This window comes from Rhinopithecus roxellana, chromosome 18 (genome assembly GCF_007565055.1).
Source record: "Rhinopithecus roxellana isolate Shanxi Qingling chromosome 18, ASM756505v1, whole genome shotgun sequence".
Taxonomy (NCBI): Eukaryota; Metazoa; Chordata; class Mammalia; order Primates; family Cercopithecidae; genus Rhinopithecus; species Rhinopithecus roxellana.
In genome coordinates, this window is record NC_044566.1 from 40,486,591 (window position 1) to 40,509,366 (window position 22,776).

The following is a 22,776-nucleotide window of genomic DNA, read 5'->3' on the forward strand; positions in this document are numbered from 1 at the left end:
AATAGTCACCAAGCTTTACTCAGCAATTTTGAATTCTTTGCTGTAAATTGGAAGTATTCACTGTGATAAGTATACATATCTGCAACATTTTCAACTGGTTTTAGTCCCTAATTCTAGACCTTACCCATTTTACACACACAATTAGCTAAATCATGTTCCTGAGGCATGGCTCTTATTACTTTGCTCTGGCTTTAGCCTTGGCCTCATCTGTTAAACTGAAACTGTTTATCAGACCTGTATGCATTAAAATTTTTTTCTTAGAAAAATCAGCCTCTTGCTAGCCATGTATGATAGCTATCAAATTGATCATTCTGTAAATAGTAGCAATAAGTGTATCAACACTTTGACCTCCTGCGTGTCTAGTAACATTTGCATATAGTCCAAGTGAGCACACAGCACCAGAATATTGGAACAGATGCATCTCCAAAGCCAAGGGTTGCCTTACATTTAGAGTGGGAAAAGAGGAAAATGAGTTAGCAGAGGAGCAGCCGGGGAGGGGAGGTAAATTACAGGACATAATTTGCTTCTAAAAATTTGTGTAACATGTTGTAGTTATATAACTTTTCTATTGTACTGATAGATTTGGCACAGACATACTCTCATTGTGAATATATATGAATATATCAGTTCTAGAGTCTGGGGTTTATTTACATAAACACAAATATTCTTTATTGATAATCACACTGGTCTCTATCTCACAATTTTGCCTATAAGATGACCTTATAAAATCCCTCAAGAATTATTTAAATCAAGTGTACGAAGCTCTGCAGTTTGTTATGTCCAAAATGTTCATTAAAAAGTTTATTAAACCTGACAGCCTCTTCTTAATGTTTCACAAGCAAGACAAACTTTTATTTTTCTTCTTTAATTGGCACATGGAACTTGGGAATATTAGTAGAACAAGGAGACTATGTGAGGCATATAAAAGGAAAGAATCCAAGAGAATGAAAAATCACTTCTTTAAATAATAGACACAGACTTTGTATCTATTAGATCTAAATCATGTCTAAATACAAATTAAATCATATTTACAAATAATAATTACACAAAACCTATGTAACATATACTTTATAGTACACAACTGTAAATAAGAATACAAATCTCCACTGCTGTGGGTTCAAAACATAGCAGGCTTGGACCACTCAAAAATGATGTCTGAGAGGAATAGTCATCCTGAAAGTTCTGCAGACAGACGCTAGCGGACAAGCCACTTTGACACTTTTCATGCTATCATTCAGAAAAAAATAGAAGACATATACCACATTACGAACCCTGATAATCAACATATATGCAAATTATATCTTCCAATGACATATCTGTGATGTATGAAAATAATTTTAAAGAAATAAGCTTATAGTTTATGGAATCCCAGAAAACTTTTTCTTCCTTCACTACCTCCTCAGGAATAAGGCAATTGAGTGGATAACAGTTTGAATCTTACTTCAAAGTGTAGCTACAAAGTAAGAAAAAGCACTGGGCCAGGAATCAGAATATCCAGGTTATAATCTTGATTCTTTCATGGAACAGCTTTGTGACACTGAAGGAGTCTGCTAAATTCTTTAGATTTAAATTGTTCTGGTCTGTAAAGCTGAAAATAAGAGAGAACTGGGCTGATCTGTAGTGTTCCTTTCACTCCAATTTCTACCCATCTTTTTCTAAATGGAATCATCTCTAACACAAAGTTACAATGGTGTGTCAGAACATCCTGTGACTGGTCTTCTGTTTGCTTTTTGATCTGATGACAGATGGCCTGGAGACGTATGAATAACATAACTGGGAGTAGATAAGCTGGCCACATTGATGAATGACTGAGAGAAGAGTGTAAAGGAATAATGTACCCTTTCATTTGCCCCTTAACACAAAGATGAATTAGGCTATGGATGGGGTCAGTTCACTGAACTAGAAAGGATTATATATGCGGAAAATGCAAAAGCTATAGGTTTTTACAGCCGTATCTGCTCACACATATATTCAATTTTCCATGCTAGTTATTCAGGATAGAAGGTGCATTAAATTTATACCAATTCCTAGCTATTGGCCTAGTAACTAAGAATCTACATAGAGTTGTAATGCATTAATAAAGATAGGATTATAGAAGACATTTAGTATGTAATGCTCCCTTTAAATAACTGTCATAATTTTTTTTTTTTTTTTTTTTTGAGACAGAGTTTTGCTTATTGCCCAGGCTAGAGTGCACTGGCACAATCTTGGCTTATTGCAACCTCCGCCTTCCGGTTTCAAGTGATTCTCCTGCCTCAGCCTCTCAAGTAGCTGGGATTACAGGCACCCGCCACCAGACCCAGCTATCTTTTTTGTATTTTTAGTATAGACAGGGTTTCACCATGTTGTTCAGGCTGGTCTCTAACTGCTGACCTCATGATCCACCTGCCTTGGCCTCCCAAGGTGTTGGGATTACAGGCATGAGCCACTGTGCCCGGCCCTTAACTGTCATAATTTTCAAAGTACTTTCATCCACTTTCCATCTCATTATTCCAACTCCAAAAGGTAGTAAGGACTGGAATTAACAACTCCAGATTACAGATGAAGAATCTGAGACTCAAAAAGATAAAGGAGCAGTTTTAGTGTCAAAAGGTCAGAAGTTTGTAAATGATGAAGCTGAAGGTAGGCCCAGATATGCTAACTGCTTGCCCAGTGCTCTTTTCAAAATGCCACCTTGCCATCTTACAATGCATTATGCTGGTAATAGATACCCTGTGGATGTATCTGTATATCACATCATCACTGTCAGAAAAACAACTTGAGGTTCTCTTGAATGACTTAAACCTGACTTCCAGGCTGAGATGCGGTACTGTCAAGGGATAATGAGACCCACACAAATGTGCTGACAGCACTAAACAAAAACAATTTTCACCAGTACCTAGTATGGAAAGGACTGCTGGCAGCACCTTGGCCTCTACTGCCCTACACACACCTATAAAGCATCAGTCAGTCCCACTTCTTGACTATATGCTTTGAGAACATGATTACACAAGTGTGTTTATAATTTTTTTAAGGAAATCATTAGGTATATTCAAAAGGGTCATCCACTGTATTGTTTAGAATGTAAATGTACCAGAATTTTTCTGTGTTCTAATGTCTGATCAATTCTAAAATGCTAGTCAATTAATGGTCATCCATTTTCTTTTTTTAAAAATGTGGCTCAACTACATGCAATGTGCTGAGCCAGTTTTGGAATCCACCCTGTAGCAGAGTAAAACTGGACCAAAGGAAGTAGAATCAGGACTCCTAGCTGTTACTTTTCCAGCTACTCAACCTACAGAGTTTTTCTTCAGCTCTTTATTGTGACGTGTGGTGATTCGTTTTGGATTCCACTGTATGACAGACAGGTCTGACCTTGAGGAAGACTGGTGGCCCACATCCTCTGCTTTTATGGGCTTAATGATATGACCTGGCTTGGTGACGACCTTGGGAGTAGTCAGCTTTTGGAAAGCCCTCTGGGTGTTCCATGTGGATCCTACAGGGGTCTGGATGGTCCTTTCAAATTGCCGATGGTGGGTAAATGGATACGGAAGCACTTGTACCTGATGAGCTGCTGCGTGGATGTTGCGCTTCTCACTGATAATCACATTTGGCAAATTCTTATCTTTTCTTGGAGGACCCTCAGGGGCTTTGAGAAACTGGCGTCTTTTCTTGGTACTAGGCTTTAGGCCCACACCACCCCACTCACCCCAGCCAGGTAGTGTCAGGTCCACGTCCTTTGGCTTACTCGCCTCCACAGCTTCTCTCTTCTCTTTCAAGAAATTTCTGATGACATCATCCCCAGCAAAAGCTTCCTTTATCATCTGCCTTTGGTCTCTCTCCTCATCTTCTTCCAGCTCCTCTATTGTTGTGGGAACTGCCAAAGACCTCACGGAAGGAGACTGTGTGGTTAGGAGGTTCTGTAGGTCGATCAGTTGCTCCTTCTCTTTCTTCTCCTTAGGGGCATCAGGCCGATTATTTGGGGTCCTCTCTGACTGCTGCCCTTCTAACACAGGTCTGGGAAGCTCCTTATTTTGAAAACAATCTTCTTTTCCCAGCTCTTCTAGCTCTTCCAGAGTTTGTACTCTCTCTGGCCTCTGTAGCAACAGGGGCGCCTCTTCTTCTGGGGCAGGTTCCTCTCTCTGGACCTGGGGAACAGTCCCTTCTGAACTTGCTTTTTGCTTCCTGGACTGATGGTTTTCCTTCAATTTCTGAGATAGTGCCCTCAATTCAGACAGCACCTCCTGGCTGCTAGAATCTTTTCTTTCTTGAATGCCTGCTGGCTCAGCATCCTGGTTGAGCTCTGATCTTTTTCTAAGGGATCGCCTCTCCTCAAAGTCTCTCAACAAAATTTCTTCCTCTGCCACTGGTCTTTCTTCTCCCTCACTTTCAGAAACCTCATGAGTCGCAGGCTCTGGCAGTTGCTCAGGGTCCTCCTGTGTTGCAGCCTCTCTGATGTCACTGGTGCAGTTTCTGAGCATCCAGGGATTCGGTCCGTCCACATTCATCTGCACTTCATTCACAACATGGGGGACAAGGAGTTCTTCCACTTCTTCTGTGCATCCCTTCTCTTCCTCAATCTCAGAGGCTACCTGGAGTTTCTGGGTCAGTTCTTTGTTCTTGGCCAACTGTTCCTGCATAGCTTGGCGAGCCTCCAGGTCATATTTTGCCATAATTGCCTTTGACTTGGCCCATTTCCCACTGTTTTGGTGCTTAAGGCTCATTCTTTCCATCATTCTGGCATTTTCAAATTTTTCCAGTTCTTCCAATGCCACAGTTGGATTAACCTTCTGCAGTTGCTCCAACTCTTTTGAGGCTTTCCTGGCTTTACCTTTCTTCACGACTTTGTGATACTTTTTACTTTTGATTTTCTTCTCTCTTCGAGCCTTGGCCTCATAGTAGGATTGCAGGGCCCGAGCCCTCTGAAGCTCTGCTCGGTGCATCTTTGCCTCTTCCAGGCTCATGGCTCGGAGAGAGGCCTTTTCCATGGGAGTCAGTAAAGGGTCTGTTACTGGCCGCTTGTTCTTATGGAGGAGGTTAAAAATTTCCTGCTCCAGGGGAGTTCTTGCCTTCCAGCCACTGAGTGCATGTTCAATGGGAGCAATGGCTGGCTGCTCCTTCCCCAGGGGAAAAGCCAGCTGCTCTGCCTGCTGGTTCTTCAGGACGATAGGGTCCCATTTAGAGAGGACTCGTGAGGTTTTACCAAATGCTACTTCTCTGTGGATCTGTTCAATCTTTTCTTTGTTAAGAGGTAACTCCACCACCTTCTTTGATTTGACTCTATTCAGTTGCCTTTTCACAGTGGCCAAAGAAGAAGAAGTTTTAACAGGCTCAAGCAGATCTGCAAGGACCAGCTTTTCTCCTGATCCTTCAGAACTGACATTGAACTCTGACACTTTCAGACTAGCCTCAGACCTCTCAGCCAATTTCCACCTATTCTTTCCATCAAGGGAACTGATTGCTTCCAGAAGTTTTTGATGCTTTCTCTCTCCATCACTGTCCCCCTCATCTTCATTCTCACTCAAGGGGCAGTTTTTTGGCAAATCCACTAATTCTTCCTGTTGGCTCAAAGCCAGAAGGCTCTCCGCAACCCGGTTCACATTCATCTCAGCAGCCAGCTTCTCTCATGTGTACCAAGAATGGAAGCTGAAGGCTAGTCATCCATTTTCTTTTCAACACTTCCTTTTATTCTAAAAGGAAATTTTCTTGTCTGTTTTCTAAAGTAAAATGATTTGACAAATGAGATTGAATTTAGAAAAATATTTACATATGAAGGTGTTTAACCAGTTTATATAAAATATCTTTAATTTTCAGATATGGCATTACTTAAATAACCTTTCCACAGATGATAGGAATGTCACTTCAAATTCCTGATCAGAGAATCTGCTTACAGATGCACGAGCACTTTTTCTGATTTGGAGTCTCTTTTCTGCAGACATGGAAAGAATGTGAGCAATAGTTTCAGCATAGTCTTCTTCACTCTCAGCCAGAAAGCCAGTTATATCTCCTTCATGAGGAACGACAATGTCAAGTTTTGGGCCCCCTGAATTGTGTGCAAGGATAATTGTGCCAGCTGCCATACACTCCACAACTCCTGAGAAAAAAACAAAAATCATGTAGTATTTTAAGTTTTTGAGTGTATTCATAAGAATGAGGATGAACAGAAATCTTCAAAAATTTTAAGGGACTTATGAGAAACTTAATTAAATGTCTATATGTCTAGACATTTGCTTATTTAACTTCTATAGTACAAAATAAAATAATTTTAAGTTTTTTAGTTTTCAAAGCTTCATAATAATATATATATATATATATATTTTTTTTTTTGGAGAGATAGGGTCTCACTGTGCTGCCCAGGCTGGCCTCTAACTCCTAGCCTCCTCCCATCTTGGCCTCCCAAAGTGCTGGGATTTACCAGCGTGAGCTACCACACCCAGCCTGCTCCTTTATTCTTAGTTAAAATAGACAAGTAGATGGAAGACTAGCCTATTAAAAAAGATATATTGCAGATAATTAAAAAAGACTAGAGAATGTTAGCAAGATGGTAGAATATCAACAGGTATTAGAAAAACAAAAGGAGTAAAAAGATATCAAAAACAATTTTAATAGTTCAAATTACATTAGCAGAAAAAATAAAAAATGTGAATCACCTAAGTGAAGCATACTATTGCCGTGCTTATGTTACTGACTGGATTTCTGGCATATCTGAGACTACTGTGTGCCCAACAACAGTGCTGAACTAAATGAAAGTTGTGGTTAGTTTCTGCCAAATGATACACATGAAATATAAATTAATCTAGCCAGCCTTTCTTAGCTGTATTCCTAGGAGAATTAAGCCCTTCAGAGAATGATTTAAGTGACTGCTTTCCCAATTATCTGAAGGATGGTACAGAGCTGATATCATCCTGGATGTATAGGAGAGAAATTAAATAATTCCAAATGTTTCTACAACAGTGGTGAAATCCCTGCAGAATAGAATTCAGTAGCTCATATCGTATTCTGCTTGAGGCTGGAGAGCATCCTGTACTTTCTCAGAGACCTTCATCTAATCAATTTTACCCTTTCCCTCTCTACTGGCTCCTTCCTATCAGCATTGAAGCTAGGGCGCCACATGCCTCTCCTCAGGTCCTGCAACACCCACCCCTAGTCATTGTCTCTTCTCCCCGCTCCGTACTTCACAAACTTACTGAAAGTGTGGTTTGCACTTACCAACTCTACTTGTTCACTTCTGAGTGCTCAACTTTTGATTTTTGCTCAATAGTTTGACTTTTGCTTCTACTTCTCCCTTAAGACTGCTCTTGCCCAGGTCACCAGTGACTGCCTTACCTTCCCCAGCATCTGGGCAGCATCGGAATCTGTGCCCTCTTCATTCTTCTCCAAACACTCTCTTCCTTGGTTTCTAAGACACTGCACTTGGCTGGCTCTCCCCCTTCTCCATTTCTTCTCCCCATTTCTCAGCTGTTTCTGTTCTCTGTATTTTGTACTGAGAGCCTCTTCTCACTCTGTACATATCCCCCAGGCGATCTTATCCACATCCATGGGAGCTTTGATAACTACCTGCACAAGCACAATCCGCATTTTGTATTTCCAGACCAGATTCCTCTCCTCAACTTCAGACTCCTATTTACAAAACTACCTCCTGGACGCATGCCCTCACATGTCCCACAGATGAACTCAGACTCTGCAGGTTCAAAACTTGGCTCATCTGCTCTTGGATTTCCCCTCTGGGAGAAAAGCCAACACCATTCTCAGAGCTGCCCAGCTCCCAAAACCCTAGGTGGTCTTCTCTTCCTCCCTCATTTAACACATCCAGTTAATCACCAAGTCCTGGTCAATACACTGCAGAATGTCTCTCAAGCATGTTCACCTACCAAGTTCAGCTCACTAGTACCTCCACCTGGGCTGCTACAGTAGGCCGGCTAGCATCTTACTGCCTTTCCAATCTTGCTCTCCCGGCTCTTCACTGATCCACTCCCCATGTGGCCAGAATGGACTGCAGAAATCAGAAAGCTTTTGCATACAATACTTAAAATCCTGCCGTTCTTTTCCACTGGCTTAACCTGGCCCATATCACCTCTCTGTTGTCTTCCTGCTTAATGTTCCTATTGATGCATCTGTTGTCACTCCTGTCATAGTGCTGTTCCCTCTGCTGGAGACTCTACCCTCTCTCCTGGCTAACCTCTAATTATTGTTCGGGTCCTACTCAAGTGTCACATCACTTCCTTGGGCACCTGTTCTCTGCCTGCACAAGTCTGTGTTAGGTTTCTCTTTGGCACTTTCACATCACCCTGCACTTCCTTAGCATAGCACCTGGCACACAGCACTTGCCTGTGTAGCCTGTTGGTTCCACCAGAGGGCAGGAAGCCTCTGACAGGCCAAGCAGCTCCCGTCTCCACCACATCTCTAGCATCCAAGTGCTCAGCAGACTGAATGTTTAGTAAGTTTCTATGCAAGGAAGCACAGCAGGTCAGATCCCAGGCAAAACGTTGGGTCAACAAGTTCTTCCTGAATGTCTGGTCCTAGTACTATACTACTAACTAGGAGTGAAAAAAGTATAAGAGAAATTGTAGTCTTAGTTTAGGAAGTGTCACTTTTATGCTATCCTCATTTCCTCTAACAACTAACAGTGTGAGGCACAAAGCGCTTGAGAAATACACATGGACCCAAATTAAACACAAAGCAGTACTTGGTTTTACAGCAAAATGTGTGCTTAACAGGTCAGAATAGAGATGGTAGTTTGTGCCAGAATAAACAAGAGAGGCTAAAAGGCAAGGAGAGTTAAGTTGAAGACTTATGACGTGATCTGGCACAAAGAGGAGGGCCATTCCATGGTGAGGGTAGAATCAATAAAAGACTAAACGAGTTACTATGAGAAGTCCCTATGCAAACAGCGGTTCTCAACTTTTGATGCATAACAGAATCACTTAAGCAGCATTATCAAAATACATCTACCTGGGCTTTGTCCAGAGATTCTCATTTGGCCATTCCCTAGGATGTGGGTAGGCCCAGGAATCTATACCAGTAAGTATGTAGCGGGGTTAGATGGGGAGAGAAAATGTTGCTGTTAAGAGCAGGGGCTATCTGGGTTAGAATCCGGGCTCTACCATTTACTTACTGTGTAACTGAATTTGAGCAATTTCTAAACCTTCCTGTGCCTGAGTTTCCTTATTTATAAAATAGGAATAACAATAACACCTATCAAATAGGGGTTTAGAGGGGCTTAAATTAGATAATACACGTAAAAATCTCAACACAGTGGCCCGCACAAAGGAATTGGTCAATAAATACTAGCTGCTATTGTTAACTACTTAGTCTCAAATGAGGAAAGTGTATTTGGTGGACGAGGGGAAGAGAATTAGGGCAAGATGCAGACTTCCAGAGTTTCATCATTTTATCAAAAGAATCTAAAATGTGTATCTCATGGCACCAAACAAGTTGTTTAAAGGCCAAACTCACCAATCCCAAAATGCTCGTTCCACATGGTATGCAGACCAATTGTTGCTTCAGACAAATAATTCTTTAATTCATCAAATGGAATGTTTATTTTAAATTCCACATATTCTTGAACTCCTAAATCCTCAGAGAGCCTTCTCAGTTGGTTTACCCTAAGTTCATCATCTTTGTTACGACAACCTCCAATGAGGACAAGTTTAAGAGAAGGAGATGACTCAACCATCTTCTTATTCAGCAATTTAGCAAAGGCTCTGATCTGCAATGGATGATTCTTTTCTGGCCTAAACTGGCCAACAGAAACCAGCAAATGTCCTGGAGTCACCTTTTTTTCATGTAAGGGAATATCCAGAAATGTCTGCACATCACAAGGTGGATAAACAATGTTAGTGCAATTCCCAACTTTCCATAGTGAGAGAATATGGTTTAGTGTCCAAGAAGAATTGACCATGACTACATCACTGCAAGAACCAACAAGTCCATAAATAAAAGCAAATAAATAGTAGTAGATGAGCTTTACTTTGCTGAGAAAAGGATTCCTGGTAATGAAGGCTGCATTATTAAATCCAATATTTTGATTCTTCACTACAGAGAGCATGTCGGTGCTGATAGTGGGATAATGAACATAGCTTCCAACTTGGCAACCCCCTATATACTTAAACAGAGGAAGTGTAAAAGCGTATCCCATTGAATCGATGTAAACATCAGGAACACACTGCATTAGAGCTTCCCAGCCAAGAAAAATGGATCCTAGACTTTGGCCCAGCAGTGTGAAGTGAGGATACAGTGAATCTTCCACAAGATAGCGTTTCCTTAAAAAAACAAACTGCACTGGGTGAATTAATCTGATGTTAAATCTTCTGAAAGCACCTTCTAGTATCTGTTGACCGCTGACATTAACATCGCCGGTATAAACAACATAAACTGCTTCAGGATACCTAAAATAGAATGTAATGGTTAAGAATGTATTAAGTTACAAAAATTAGCCAGACATGGGGGCACATGCCTGTAATCCCAGCTACTCAGGAGGCTGAGGCAGGAGAATTGGTTGAACCCAGGAGGTGGAGGTTGCAGTGAGCCAAGACTGTGCCACTGAACTCCATCCTGGGCGACAGAGTGAGACTCCATCTTAAAAAAAAACCCCGAGAGACTGAGAGCGAAGATCACGCCACTGCACTCCTGCCTGGGCAACAAGAGCAAAATTCCGTCTCAAAAAAATAAATAAATAAGAAAGAATATATTAGGTTAAAATCAAGCAAAAAGTTGTAGATAACTATTTTTTTACAGTCATAAAGAAGATTTGATTTTTTTTTTTTTTTTGACAGAGTTTCACTCTTTTTTTTTTTTTTTTTTTTGAGACGGAGTCTCGCTCTGTCGCCCAGGCTGGAGTGCAGTGGCCGGACCTCAGCTCACTGCAAGCTCCGCCTCTCGGGTTCACGCTATTCTCCTGCCTCAGCCTCCCGAGTAGCTGGGACTACGGGCGCCCACCACCTCGCCCGGCTAGTTTTTTTGTATTTTTTAGTAGAGACGGAGTTTCACCGTGTTAGCCAGGATGGTCTCGATCTCCTGACCTCGTGATCCGCCCGTCTCGGCCTCCCAAAGTGCTGGGATTACAGGCTTGAGCCACCGCGCCCGGCCAAGAGTTTCCCTCTTGTTGTCCAGGCTGGAGTGCAATGGCGTGATCTTGGCTCACAACCTCTGCCTCCCGGGTTCAAGTGCTTCTCCTGCCTTAGCCTCCCGAGTGGCTGGACTTACAGACATGCACCACCGCGCCTGGCTAATTTTGTATTTTTAGTAGAGACAGGGTTTCTTCATGTTGGTCATACTAAAAATGATGTTTTCTACATTTTTTATTGAATTAGAAGTATAGTCCTTCAAATGAGACTGTGACATCTAGTTCTTTGCTATTTCCTCCACTGAGGGTTTCACACAGAATAGGCATCAACAATAAGTGTTGATTTATGAATGAGATGTTCTAAAGAAATACTAAAAAATTTTGACAGTATTCTTAGTAAAAAATACCATAAACAAGCATTAAGATTCAACAAACCTGTGTTCAGAGAAGATCACAGTACTAAAGCAATACACAGGGTTTTTATCTGAAAAATGCAAAAAGGCTTTAAGCTAGATCTTGTGCCTATATCACAATTAGATATAATTAGTATGAAAATATCTAAAAGTATATTCTTATGACTTGTAATGCTTTGGTCTCTCTCTGTTTATAATTATTCTTTGAGTCATAAAACATTTATTGGCGGGGTGCAATGGCTCACGCCTGTAATCCCAGCACTTTGGGAGGCCAAGGTGGGTGGATCGCCTGAGGTCGGGAGTTCAAGACCAGCCTGACCAACATGGAGAAACTCTGTCTCTACTAAAAATGCAAAATTAGCCGGGCGTGGTGGCACATGCCTGTAATCCCAGCTACGTGGGGGGCCGAGGCAGGAGAATCCCTTGAACCCAGTAGGCAGAGGTTGTGGTGAGCCAAGATCATGCCATTGCTCTCTAGCCTGGGCAACAAGAGTGAAACTCCATCTCAAAAAAAAAAAAAAAAAAAAAGAAAAAGAAAAAAAACAAAAAACAAAAAACCCATTTATTAGGCATCTAGTATGAGATGCCAGGTTTTGGGGGTATGGAGATGAGAGAGAATCTTTATCTTCAGAAGCTTAGTCCAGTGGAGAAAACAGACATGCAAAACAAGTAACTGCAAAACTGTGTGCTATGCATTGATAAAGACACCCACAGGATGCTGTGGAAGCCTAAAGGATGACAATCTAACTGCTCCTCTCTGGCCCCTTCCCAGTCACTCTTTACCCAGCAGCAAGAATGAGCCTTTTAAAATGTAAAAAAAGATTGTGATCTCCAGTAGCCTAAAAATGCCCACAAATTCCATTTGCTTTTTTCCTTCTTTTTTTTAAGACAGGGTCTTGCTCTGTCTGTTGCCCAGGCGGGAGTACAGTGGCATGATCTTGGCATATCGTAGCCTCTACCTCTCAGGTTCAAGTGATTTTCATGCCTCAGCCTCCTGAGTAGCTGGGATTACAGGTGTGTGCCACCATGCCCAGCTAATTTTTGTATTTTTTCAGTAGAAATGGGGTTTTGCCATGTTAACCAGGCCGGTCTCAAACTCCTGGCCTCAAGTGATCTGCCAGACTTGGCCTCCGAAGATGTTGGGATTACAGGTGTGAGCCACTGTGCCCGGCCAGGCCACAAATTCTTTGATACTTCTCCCATTGAGAGGTGACATCTAAGTCCCCTCCCCTGGAATAACACTGGGCTCTGTGACTATTTTGACCAACAGAATATGGCAAAAGTGACATTGTACCAGTTTCCCAACATAGACTCTAAGGGACTGGCAGCTCCTACTTCCTGTCTCTTCGAATGCTCATGCTAGGAGAAGACAGCTGTCATGTACGGAGTCCAACCAGCCCGAGACTGCTATGTTGTATGCAAGCCCAACTAAGTCACATGAAGGAGCTCCTCAGTGAGAGAGATGCCCGACAGCCCCCAGCAGTTCCAGTTATCCCAGCCCAAGAACCAGAATGTGAGTGAAAAAGGCTTTAGATGGCTCCAGCCCCAGCTGCCATCTAATTGCAACAGTATGATGGAGACCAAACACAGCAGCCCCTAAACTACGTCACAGAACAGTAACCCCAAAACTGGTTTACTATAGCCCTTAGAATAAAATCTAAACTACTTTCCCTGATCACTCAAGTCCTGTGTGATCTGGAATCTGCCTCCGTCACCTCCCTCCCATGCTCTCCTTTGCCCTCCAGGGTGCAGCCAAACTGGCATTCTTTTCTTTGAAAATGCCAAGCTCCAATGAGCCTTAGGGGACTTGCAGTGGTTGTTCTCCCTACTCTGAATCCTCTTTTCTCATTTTCACTCAGTCTTTTCATAAGGCAGGCAGTTTAGCATGTGGTTCAGAACATAGGCTCCAGTGCCCCAGTTTTCTTCGTCAAATGAGGATAATGGTAACAACCACGTAAGGTTGTTCTGAGGATCAAGTGAGCTAACACATGTAAAGCACTTCAAACAATACCTGACATACAATCATCATGCCATGAATGCAGCTGTTTTTGTCATTCAGATTTTGGTTGTTATCAGAGATTTCCCTGATCACTCAATCTAAAGTATCAAGACACTCCTATATTACCCTATTTTAACTTTTTATATAGCACTTCTCACTATTTGATATTTTTCTTCTTTGCTTATTATCTTATCTCTTTCAACTAAAATCAAACATCCAGGACAGAAGGAGTTGATCGATCTTGTTCCCTTAATCTCAACCCCTACAACAGTGCCTGACACGTAGCCAGGTCCCCAGTAAATACTGCGAGGTCGAATGAAAAGTGCACTGTAGCTGGGCGTGGTGGCTCATGCCTGTGATTCCAGCATTTTGGGAGGCCGAGGAGGGCGGATCACGAGGTCAGGAGATCGAGACCATGCTGGCTAACACGGTGAAACCCCGTCTCTACTAAAAATACAAAAAAAAAAAATTAGCCGGGCATGGTGGTGCGCGCCTGTAGTCCCAGCTACTCGGAGGCTGAGGCAGGAGAATGGCATGAACCTGGGAGGTGGAGCTTGCAGTGAGCCAAGATTGCGCCACTGCACTCCAGCCTGGGCGACAGAGCGAGACTCCGTCTCAAAAAAAAAAAAAAAAAAAGTGCAGTGTAGTATGTGTTGAGTTAGGAAAGACTTGTAGAAATTAACTGGAGAGAAAAAGATTATTTCAGAAGAAAAAAACACTATACAGAAAGGTAATGACTCTATAGAGAGAGCATGATGTGTTTGGGAAGCTGCTCCTTGTTCTGCATGTTGGAGCAGAGTGTGTGTGAAGGAATGGGGAGGGATGAGAAACACGATGTGGCCAGAGCAAGAGAAAAAGTATCTTCCAAGTCATATTAATGATTTGGTTTTTTTATCCTTGTAGATGGGTTAGGAGTAATACAGGCTGCTGGGGACTATGTGTATAGATATCATGAAACTTTACTGTTGCCCTCAAGAGGTAATCTGGTTAGAGAAGAAAAAAGTAGTATCAATGAGAGTAGGAAAAGCGTCATGGAGTTGGGAATTAAGATAATTCTTTGTATTTAGGCAGTTACAGACGATGGCAGAGCAAATACAGGGGTAGGGGCTGGAAGCTAGGATGCGCCAAGATTATAGAAAAGTATAGCTGAGTGAATTCTGTGAAGGCCTTGGTACTGAATGAAGGGTGCGTACCAGGAAGTAGGGTAACCATGAAGAATGAGAGTTTTCCTCGTATGATAAAATAATGGAACCTACTATGCTTTTTCCTTTCTAAAAGGGAATCATAAATATTTTTGGGCATGGGGGTTGGAGATGAGGAAGCCTCAAATATTAAAAAATGTATAACACCATATTCCTTCTAATATGGTAACTTGAGACTATCCAGCTGGTAACGATATAAAAATTTGAGTCAAATAGATACTTTCATAAAGATTACTCCTGTGTGCCACAACTGCCTGAAAGTATTCAGGCTTAAAGTGCTCTGAGGTACTTGGTATATTTCTGTTTATTACTTATTAAGTCTTCTGTATACACTCCCAAGGAAACCGGTTATTCCCATTAAATTATGCCATAAAGGGGCAGATGTTTTCCCCATCCACTGTCCATTTCTTTCTTTTTTTTTTTTTTCCTTGAGATGGGTTCTCACTCTGTCACCCAGGCTGGAGTGCAGTGAGTGCACAATCACGGCTCACTGTAGCTTTGACCTTCCAGGCTCAGTCAGTCTTTCCACCTCAGCCTCTGGAGTAGCTGGTGCGCATCACCATGCCCAGATAATTTTTTGTAGAGACAAAAAATTTCACCATGGTGCCCAGGCTGGTCTCAAACTCTTGGGCTCAAGTAATTCACCTGCCATGGCTTCACAAAGTACTGGGATTACAGGTGTGAGCCACCATGCCCAGATTTGTCTATTTCTTTATCATAGTAACTAAAATCAAATAAGATAAGGCATGCAGGCACATGAAATAAATATTTTCTTATTGAGGAACAGTTTAAAAAGGAATTCATTTTTTACTTTAGGTACTTTAGAAAGATGAGGCCGAGCACAGTGGCTCATGCCTATAATCCCAGCACTTTGGGAGGCCAAGGCAGGCGGATCACAAGGTCAGGAGATCAAGACCATCCTGGCTAACATGGTGAAACCCTGTCTCTACTAAAAATACAAAAAATTAGCCGGGCATGGTGGTGGGTGCCTGTAGTCCCAGCTACTCGGGAGGCTGAGGCAGGAGAATGGCATGAACCTGGGAGACAGAGCTTGCAGTGAGCCGAGATCGTGCCACTGCACTCCAGCCTGGGTGACAGAGTAAGACTCTGTTTCAAAAAAAAAAAAAAAAAAAAAAAGAAAGATGAATTTCTGGGTAATAATTTTTAAGAAGTGGAACAATATAGCAAATTAGCTAAGAAAGATGGATACCTACTTTTTCTGCAGGGCTCTTAAAGCACACCATAAAACTCTTTCTCCTCCTCCACCAGCATTGCAGTATGGATGAAAAAATGCAATCACCATTTGATTTTTCCCATTTTTGCTAGTTGACACTAATTTTTTCTTTCTCTGTAGCAGCAGTCTGATTCCCCAAAGGACAATGACCAAACACACACATAAAGTTCCACATACAATTAGCCCAGGGAAGAATAATGAATAAAAAAACCTGAAATAAGAGGACAAAGTTGAGAATCAATGTGATATATACATTTAAAAAATTACAAATTAAAGTCTGCTTTTACATATCTACTTTATATATTAGTAACAAAGAGAGAATTGTCTCTAACAAGTCTGCTAACAACTCAAGTGTGAAAATTCTAATTCTAATCCAATATTGAAAGGATAAGTCCCCTTTAATTCCAATTCCTGTAGCATATTACCAAATGAACATACTTTAATGAGCAGTAAAAATCAACATTGAATCCCCTTTCTCCTAACTTAGTATATATGTTATGGGATGAAAACAAATTTAACTATTAATCTAAACCAGACATGATTAAGAATGTGTTATATACTGTCATTTTGAGGGTCAGATGCCAAAAAAAATATGTCTTTTGAATGATCAATATTCCATTAAAATCTGGTAAGACAGTAAATCTTTTTCATTCTGTCACTTCACCTCAGGAAGAACAATTTTTGGGATAAAGGAATGGAACTTAGATTTCTTCACTTCCATTTCGAGTTCTGTATTTGCTCTATTTACATGACCTAATACTACTACCTTCCCTTATGTGCCTCTGAATGAGCTGCCAAAAACCCACTAATGTTCTACTTAACACTCATTAGTAAACTCATTCACAAAGTGACTGTTAAAAGGTTCTCTATTACTGTCAGGTTGATTGAAGCTCTACAAAAGCAAGGGCCCAAGCTTGCTTGTACCATATCCCCAATGCCAAGTATAATGCCTGGCACAGAGAAGGCATCCAATGTAACAGATGCAAAAGTTTATTATCTCTTCAGATATTGCTTAAAATATGTTCAGGTGCTTTTCTTTCAGGATTGCCAATACAGTTGGAACCTAACTTAATATTTTTCATATGCTGCCTATCCTTTATAAAGGATTTGAGGAGGGTTTATAAGATTTAAAAACAATAAAATGCCAAAAGTTAAATAATAAAAAGTCAGGACCAGGGAAAATAGAATAAAGATGGTGTGTATGTCGGGATGGTGGCTGATGATGGATACAGGTATGCAGGCTATATTTACATACACAGTAGTGAACACCAGATTGGGCTCTGGGCTGCTTAGTAGCCTAGGCAAATAGGGAGATGTTTTGTGTAGTTACATAGTTTATTACTTCGTTTTCACACTGCTGATAAAGACATACCCAAAATGGGGAACAAAAAGACATTCAATTGGACTTACAGTTCCACATAACTAGGGAGACATCAGAATCATGGCAGGAGGTGTAAGGCACTTCTTACATGGCAGTGGGCAAGAGAAAAATGAGGAAGAAGCAAAAGCGGAAACCCCTAATAAACCCATCAGATCTCATGAGACTTATCCATTATCATGAGAATAGCATGGGAAAGACCAGCCCCCATGATTCAATTACCTTCCCCTGGGTCCCTTCCACAACACATGGGAATTCTGGGAGACACAATTCAAACTGAGATTTGTGGGGGACATGGCCATATTATTCTGCCCTGGCCCCTCCAAATCTCACGTCCTCACATTTCAAAACCAATTATGCCTTCCCAACAGTCCCCCAAACTGATTTCAGCATTAACCCAAAAGTTCACAGTTCAAAGTCTCATCTGAGACAAGGCAAGTCCCTTCCACCTATGAGCCTGTAAAATCAAAAGTAAGCTAGTTACTTCCCAGATACAATGAGGGTACAGATACTAGGTAAGTACAGCTGTTATAAATGGGAGAAATTGGCCAAAACAAAGGGGTTACAGGGCCCATGCAAGTCCAAAATCCAGCAGGGCAGTCAAATTTTTAAAGCTCCAAAATGATCTCCTTTGACTCCAGGTCTCACATCCAGGTCACGCTGAAGAAAGAGGTGGGTTCCCATGGTCTTGAGCAGCTCTGCCCCTGTGGATTTGCAGGGTACAGCCTCCCTCCTGGCTGCTTTCATGGGCTGGTGTTGAGTGTCTGAGGCTTTTCCAGGCACATAGTGCAAGCTGTTGGTGGATCTAACACTCTGGGGTCTAGAGGACAGTGGCCCTCTTCTTATAGCTCCACTAGGCAGTGCCCCAGTAGGGACTCTGCGTGGGGGCTCCAACCCCACATTTCCCTTCTGTACTGCCCTGGCAGAGGTTCTCCATGAGGGCCCCGGCCCAGTGGCAAGCTTTTGCCTGGGCATCCAGTCATTTCTACACATCTTCTGAAATCTAGGCGGAGGTTCCCAAACCTCAATTCTTGACTTCTGTGCACTTGCAGGTTCAACACCATGTGAAGCTACCAAGGCTTGGGGCTTTCACCCTCTGAAGCCACAGCACTAGCTCTACGTTGGCCCCTTTCAGCCACAACTGGAGCAGCTGAGACACAGGGCACCAAGTCCTTATGCTGCACACAGCATAGGGACCCTGGGCCCGGCCCACAAAACCACTTTTCCCTCCAGGGCCTCCAGGCCTGCGATGGAAGAGGCTGCCGTGAAGGTCTCTGACATAGCCTGGAGACATTTTTCCCCCATGGTCTTGGGGAATAACATTAGGTGCCTTGCTACATATGCAAATTTCCACAGCCAACTTGAATTTCTCCTCAAAAAATGGGTCTTTCTTTTCTACTGCATTGTCAGGCTGCAAATTTTCTGAACTTTTATGCTCTGTTCCCCTTTTAAAATGGAATGCTTTTTAACAGCACCCAAGTCACTTCTTGAATGCTTTGCTGCTTAGAAATTTCTTACACTAGATACCCTAAATTATCTCTTTCAAGTTCAAAGTTCCACAAATCTCTAGGGCAGGGGCAAATGCCTCCAGTCCCTTTGCTAAAACATAAGAAGAGTCACCTTTCTCCAGTTCCCAACAAGTTCTTCATCTCCATCTGAGACCACCTCAGCCTGGATTTCACTGTTCATATCACTATCCGCATTTTGTTCAAAGCCATTCAACAAGTCTCTAGGAAGTTCCAAACTTTCCCACATTTTCCTGTCTTCTTCTGAGCCCTCCAAACGGTTCCAGCCTCTGCCTGTTGCCCAGTTCCAAAGTCGCTTCCGCATTTTTGGGTATCTCTTCAGCAGCAGCCCACTCTACTGGTACCAATTTACTATACTAGTTCGTTTTCATACTGCTGATAAAGACATACTCGAAACTGGGAATAAAAATAGGTTTAATTGGACTTACAGTTCCACGTGGCTGTGAGGCCTCAGAATCATAGCGCGAGGTGTAAGGCACTTCTTACATGGTGGCAGCAAGAGAAAAATGAGAAAGAAGCAAAAGCAGAAACCCCTGATAAACCCCATCAGATCTCGTGAGACTTACTCATTATCACGAGAATAGCACAGGAATGACTGGCCCCCATGATTCAATTACCTCCTCCTGGGTCCCTCCCACAACACATGGGAATTCTGGGAGATAAAATTCAACTTGAGGTTTGGGTGGGGTCATGGCCAAACCATATCACATAGTTTTCACTGCCCACATGAAAACATACAAATTCATCAGAAAAGTAAATTTTGCTTTTTTTAGATACAGGGTCTCACTCTGTCACCCAGGCTGGAGTGCAGTGGCGCAATCATAGCAATCACTGCAGCCCCAAACTCCTTGGCTCAAGCGATCTCCTGCCTCAGGCTCCTGAGAAGCTGGGACTACAGGTGCGTGCTACCACACCCAGCTAATTAAAAAAATTTTTTTGTAGAAATGGGGTTTTTCTATGTTGCCCAGGCTGGTCTCAAACTCTTGGCCTCAAGTAATCCTCCTGCCTTGGCCTTCCAAAGCACTGAGATTACAGGCATGAGCTGCTGCACCTGGCCGGAAGTAAATATTTTATTGATATTTAGTTTTGAAATGAAGTTCTCATGTGGAATTTCCTATTGTGAACAAATCTCATGTGGGATTTCCTATTGTGTACTTGAAGAGGTATCTGACTCTATTTGAAATCCCACATGAGCACTTTATTTCAAAGCTAAAATAATTGGTCTAAAATAATTTGGTCTTTATATTCTTTACACACCTTTATACCCTTAAAAATTTTACTGAAGATCCAATCTTTTGTTTACATCAGAGTTTCTCATCCTTGACACTACTGACATTTTGGACTAAATAATTCTTTGTTGGGGAGGTTGTACTATGTATTATATTTAGTAGCATCTTTGGTCTTGACCCACTAGATGCCAGTAGCACCCTCCCAATCAAAATTATCAGCTGGGCATGGTGGCTCATGCCTGTAATCCCAACACTTTGGGAGAATGAGGTGGGAGGACTGCTTGAGCCCAAGAGTTTCAGGCTGTAGTAAGCTATGATCGTGCCACTGCACTCCAGCCTGGGCAACAGAGCAAGACTCTATCTCTAAAACAATATAATTAAAAAAAAAAAAAAAAAAAACCCCAGATATTGCCAAATGCCATATGCCTTGTGAAGGGCAAAAATCATCCCGGTTGAGAACCAGTGGTTTACACTGCTTATATCTACCAATATTTAGCATATAAGAAATGAAAACTAAAGAACTTTAAAATTTTTATGAATTCATTTGAAAATAAAAATTCTTTCATAACACATTAAGTGAATGTTTTTATTAAAAAACTATATTTTCCAAACCAAAAAAAGAAATTTAACAAGAAGGGTGCTAAATTTACATTTTTTATTTACATTTTTTGCAAATCTTTTTAATGTCTGGCTTGATGTGAAACCAGACAGTGGCTCCTCTTTTCTGTTCCTGCATTCAATCTGTAGTGGTAAGTTGTTTTTGTTGAAGTATATGAAGAAAATTCAGGCTAACAGATATGTAGTAGGAAAAGGGAGTATATTTTAATACATATTGAGCTTACATTTAAAATATATTTAATTTTTCACCTAGTTACAGATATTTTTCTTTGATGCTAGACCACATGTGGCAAGTTATGCAATTTCTTAACGTCAGTTGCAATGCAGACTCTGAAACCCTATTAATGACCTTTTCACACTATTAATTAAAATCCACTATCACTTAGTTTTGTCTGCTATCACTTTTGCACTTCTCAACATAGTAAAATAGGCAAATATTACCTTAATGTTATTATAAAAACAGATTTGTTGAGGACCCATTGAAGGGCCTTGGGACCTGCATGGTTCATGGAGCACAATTTGAGAACCACTGCCTTAAAGGACGAACACAGTCTGACAAAAGTGGTTAAGATTCATCACTTATTTAACATTTGGAATATATGAATTCATAAAAGCAACACTACAGAGGACAGTTTGTTTTCTCAGGACAAGCGTTCAAAAGCTTATTTAAAATGCAGCTAACCCATATAATGAAAAGACGTTTCTGGCAATTCCTTCAAATAATTTAGGTGGGAAAATTAATGTGATAGGCTTTTCAAACTGAACTATTAAACATTTAACTTAAAAGCTGAATAATGACTAAAGTTAAACCTGTCCTTTAAGTCTGGTTAGTGAGTTTATTTAGCCATTATAATGTAAAGCACTGAGGAATATTCCGTATGGCAGGGAAGAACCAAAAACCTCTGATAATAGACTTTCTCATTCAAAATGTTTAAAGTAATGATTACAGAACTTGAAGTAGAGGGGACAAAAATGAAGAAGTGCCTGAACTTTTGAGAGAATTAGGTATATACTGCTATTTAGAAAGCTATGTGTTAATTATAAATTTTTAGCCTGAACAAAAATATATAGGTGGTAAAAAAAATAGGTAGGTAGAATATACTAGGCCTTCTGTTTTATTAGTGGAGGGCAAGGCATTTAAAATTCAGTAGTACTACAACAACAAAGGTGGAAAAAAGTCTGGGAGTTTTTTCACCAAAATGTTAACAGTGGCTATCTCCGGATGGTAGGATTCCGGGGGGTTTTTCCTTTTACTCATCTATTTTCTAGATTCTTTTTCTAGAAGAAACAGCGTATACACGTAATACAAATAAAATAATATTTTATGCAACTTCTTACATCAGTCATAAAAATTAAAATAACAGATTATCAAAAAGCAGATTCAACATACGTTTTATATTTAAGTGACGTGTTAACAACGGCAGTTTTGGTGAGTTTAAGAGGAGAAACTAAGAGATGAGAAGGAAGATCCGGTTTCTTTACTGAAGAGAGACATGATAGATTGGAAAATGTCTCGTAGCTCAATCGTAAAGAAAAATGAGAAATGAATATGAATAATTTATGACAGACTAACTGGAATGTGAAAGAGAAAGAAAAAGCTGAAGCAGGAAAGGTAACTCGACCCCTCAGCCAACAGTGAAGCAGAAGAAAACGCGGTAAATTGAGTTATTAAGACCTAGTCTATTCCAGTCTATATAGAATACCCCCAAAAAAAAGGAAGACTGCTCATTGGCCTGAGAAATTACCTTAGATTCATGACAAGGAAGGCCATTTACTCGCAAAATTGAGCTGCACTGGACAGGCAAGTACCACCACAGAAAAGAAAACGTCTGTGAGCCCCACGACCGGCTCCTCACCTCAATAATTTGCACAGGTACCAGCTCTCTTCGCCATCCGCCATCTTCCGCCGACCCCCGAACTCAGGAAACGCTTCACTTTCCTTTTCCCTATTGGCTCCTGAGAAAGCGAGGCGTGCTCGCTCCGCCCCCACGGGCCAATTGCGCGTTACAATTGGTTGCTGGTAGCCGCTTCCCACGGCCTTCCAGCCAATAGAATATGCCGAGACGTAGAGTAGTGTTCGGCCTGGCACACACGGCACCCGCCCCCTTGGGCGGGACAGCAGCGGGGGTTGGG

At 41.5% G+C, this 22,776-nt stretch overlaps 2 protein-coding genes across 4 annotated transcripts; both read right to left on the reverse strand.

The window, feature by feature from the left end:
• Positions 1-824: 824 nt before the first annotated feature.
• On the reverse strand, positions 825-22,570 carry UTP14C (UTP14C small subunit processome component). Of its 3 annotated transcripts, none has more exons than XM_010352917.2 (2): positions 5,413-5,488; positions 825-5,347 (listed from the first exon to the last, which is right to left on the reverse strand). In XM_010352917.2, the coding sequence occupies exons 1-2, from the start codon at positions 5,486-5,488 to the stop codon at positions 3,270-3,272; spliced, it is 2,154 nt and encodes a 717-aa protein (XP_010351219.1). In that variant the 3' UTR covers positions 825-3,269. The 3 variants fall into 3 exon arrangements, with proteins under 3 accessions (XP_010351219.1, XP_030777888.1, XP_010351218.1); XM_030922028.1 differs by adding an exon at positions 22,500-22,570 and having other exon boundaries at positions 857-6,073; XM_010352916.2 differs by adding an exon at positions 9,436-9,682 and having other exon boundaries at positions 857-6,073.
• ALG11 (ALG11 alpha-1,2-mannosyltransferase) lies at positions 857-22,584 on the reverse strand. The gene is made up of 4 exons (XM_010352918.2): positions 22,500-22,584; positions 15,873-16,103; positions 9,436-10,367; positions 857-6,073 (listed from the first exon to the last, which is right to left on the reverse strand). Exons 1-4 carry the CDS (start codon positions 22,541-22,543, stop codon positions 5,802-5,804), a joined length of 1,479 nt encoding a protein of 492 aa, XP_010351220.1. The 5' UTR covers positions 22,544-22,584; the 3' UTR covers positions 857-5,801.
• Between the last annotated feature and the right edge of the window lie 192 nt (positions 22,585-22,776).

What these genes read in the sequence shown, in the direction of transcription:
- UTP14C (XM_030922028.1), bottom strand. Translation starts at nt 5,585, where the DNA reads ATGAATGTGAACCGGGTTGCGGAGAGCCTTCTGGCTTTGAGCCAACAG.
- ALG11 (XM_010352918.2), bottom strand. Translation starts at nt 22,543, where the DNA reads ATGGCGGATGGCGAAGAGAGCTGGTACCTGTGCAAATTATTGAG. An exon ending in TTAAGAGCCCTGCAGAAAAA is followed by an intron (nt 10,368 to 15,872) that starts GTAGGTATCCAT and finishes ATTCTATTTTAG; the next exon opens with GTATCCTGAAGCAGTTTATG. An exon ending in GAACGAGCATTTTGGGATTG is followed by an intron (nt 6,074 to 9,435) that starts GTGAGTTTGGCC and finishes TTTTTTTCTCAG; the next exon opens with GAGTTGTGGAGTGTATGGCA.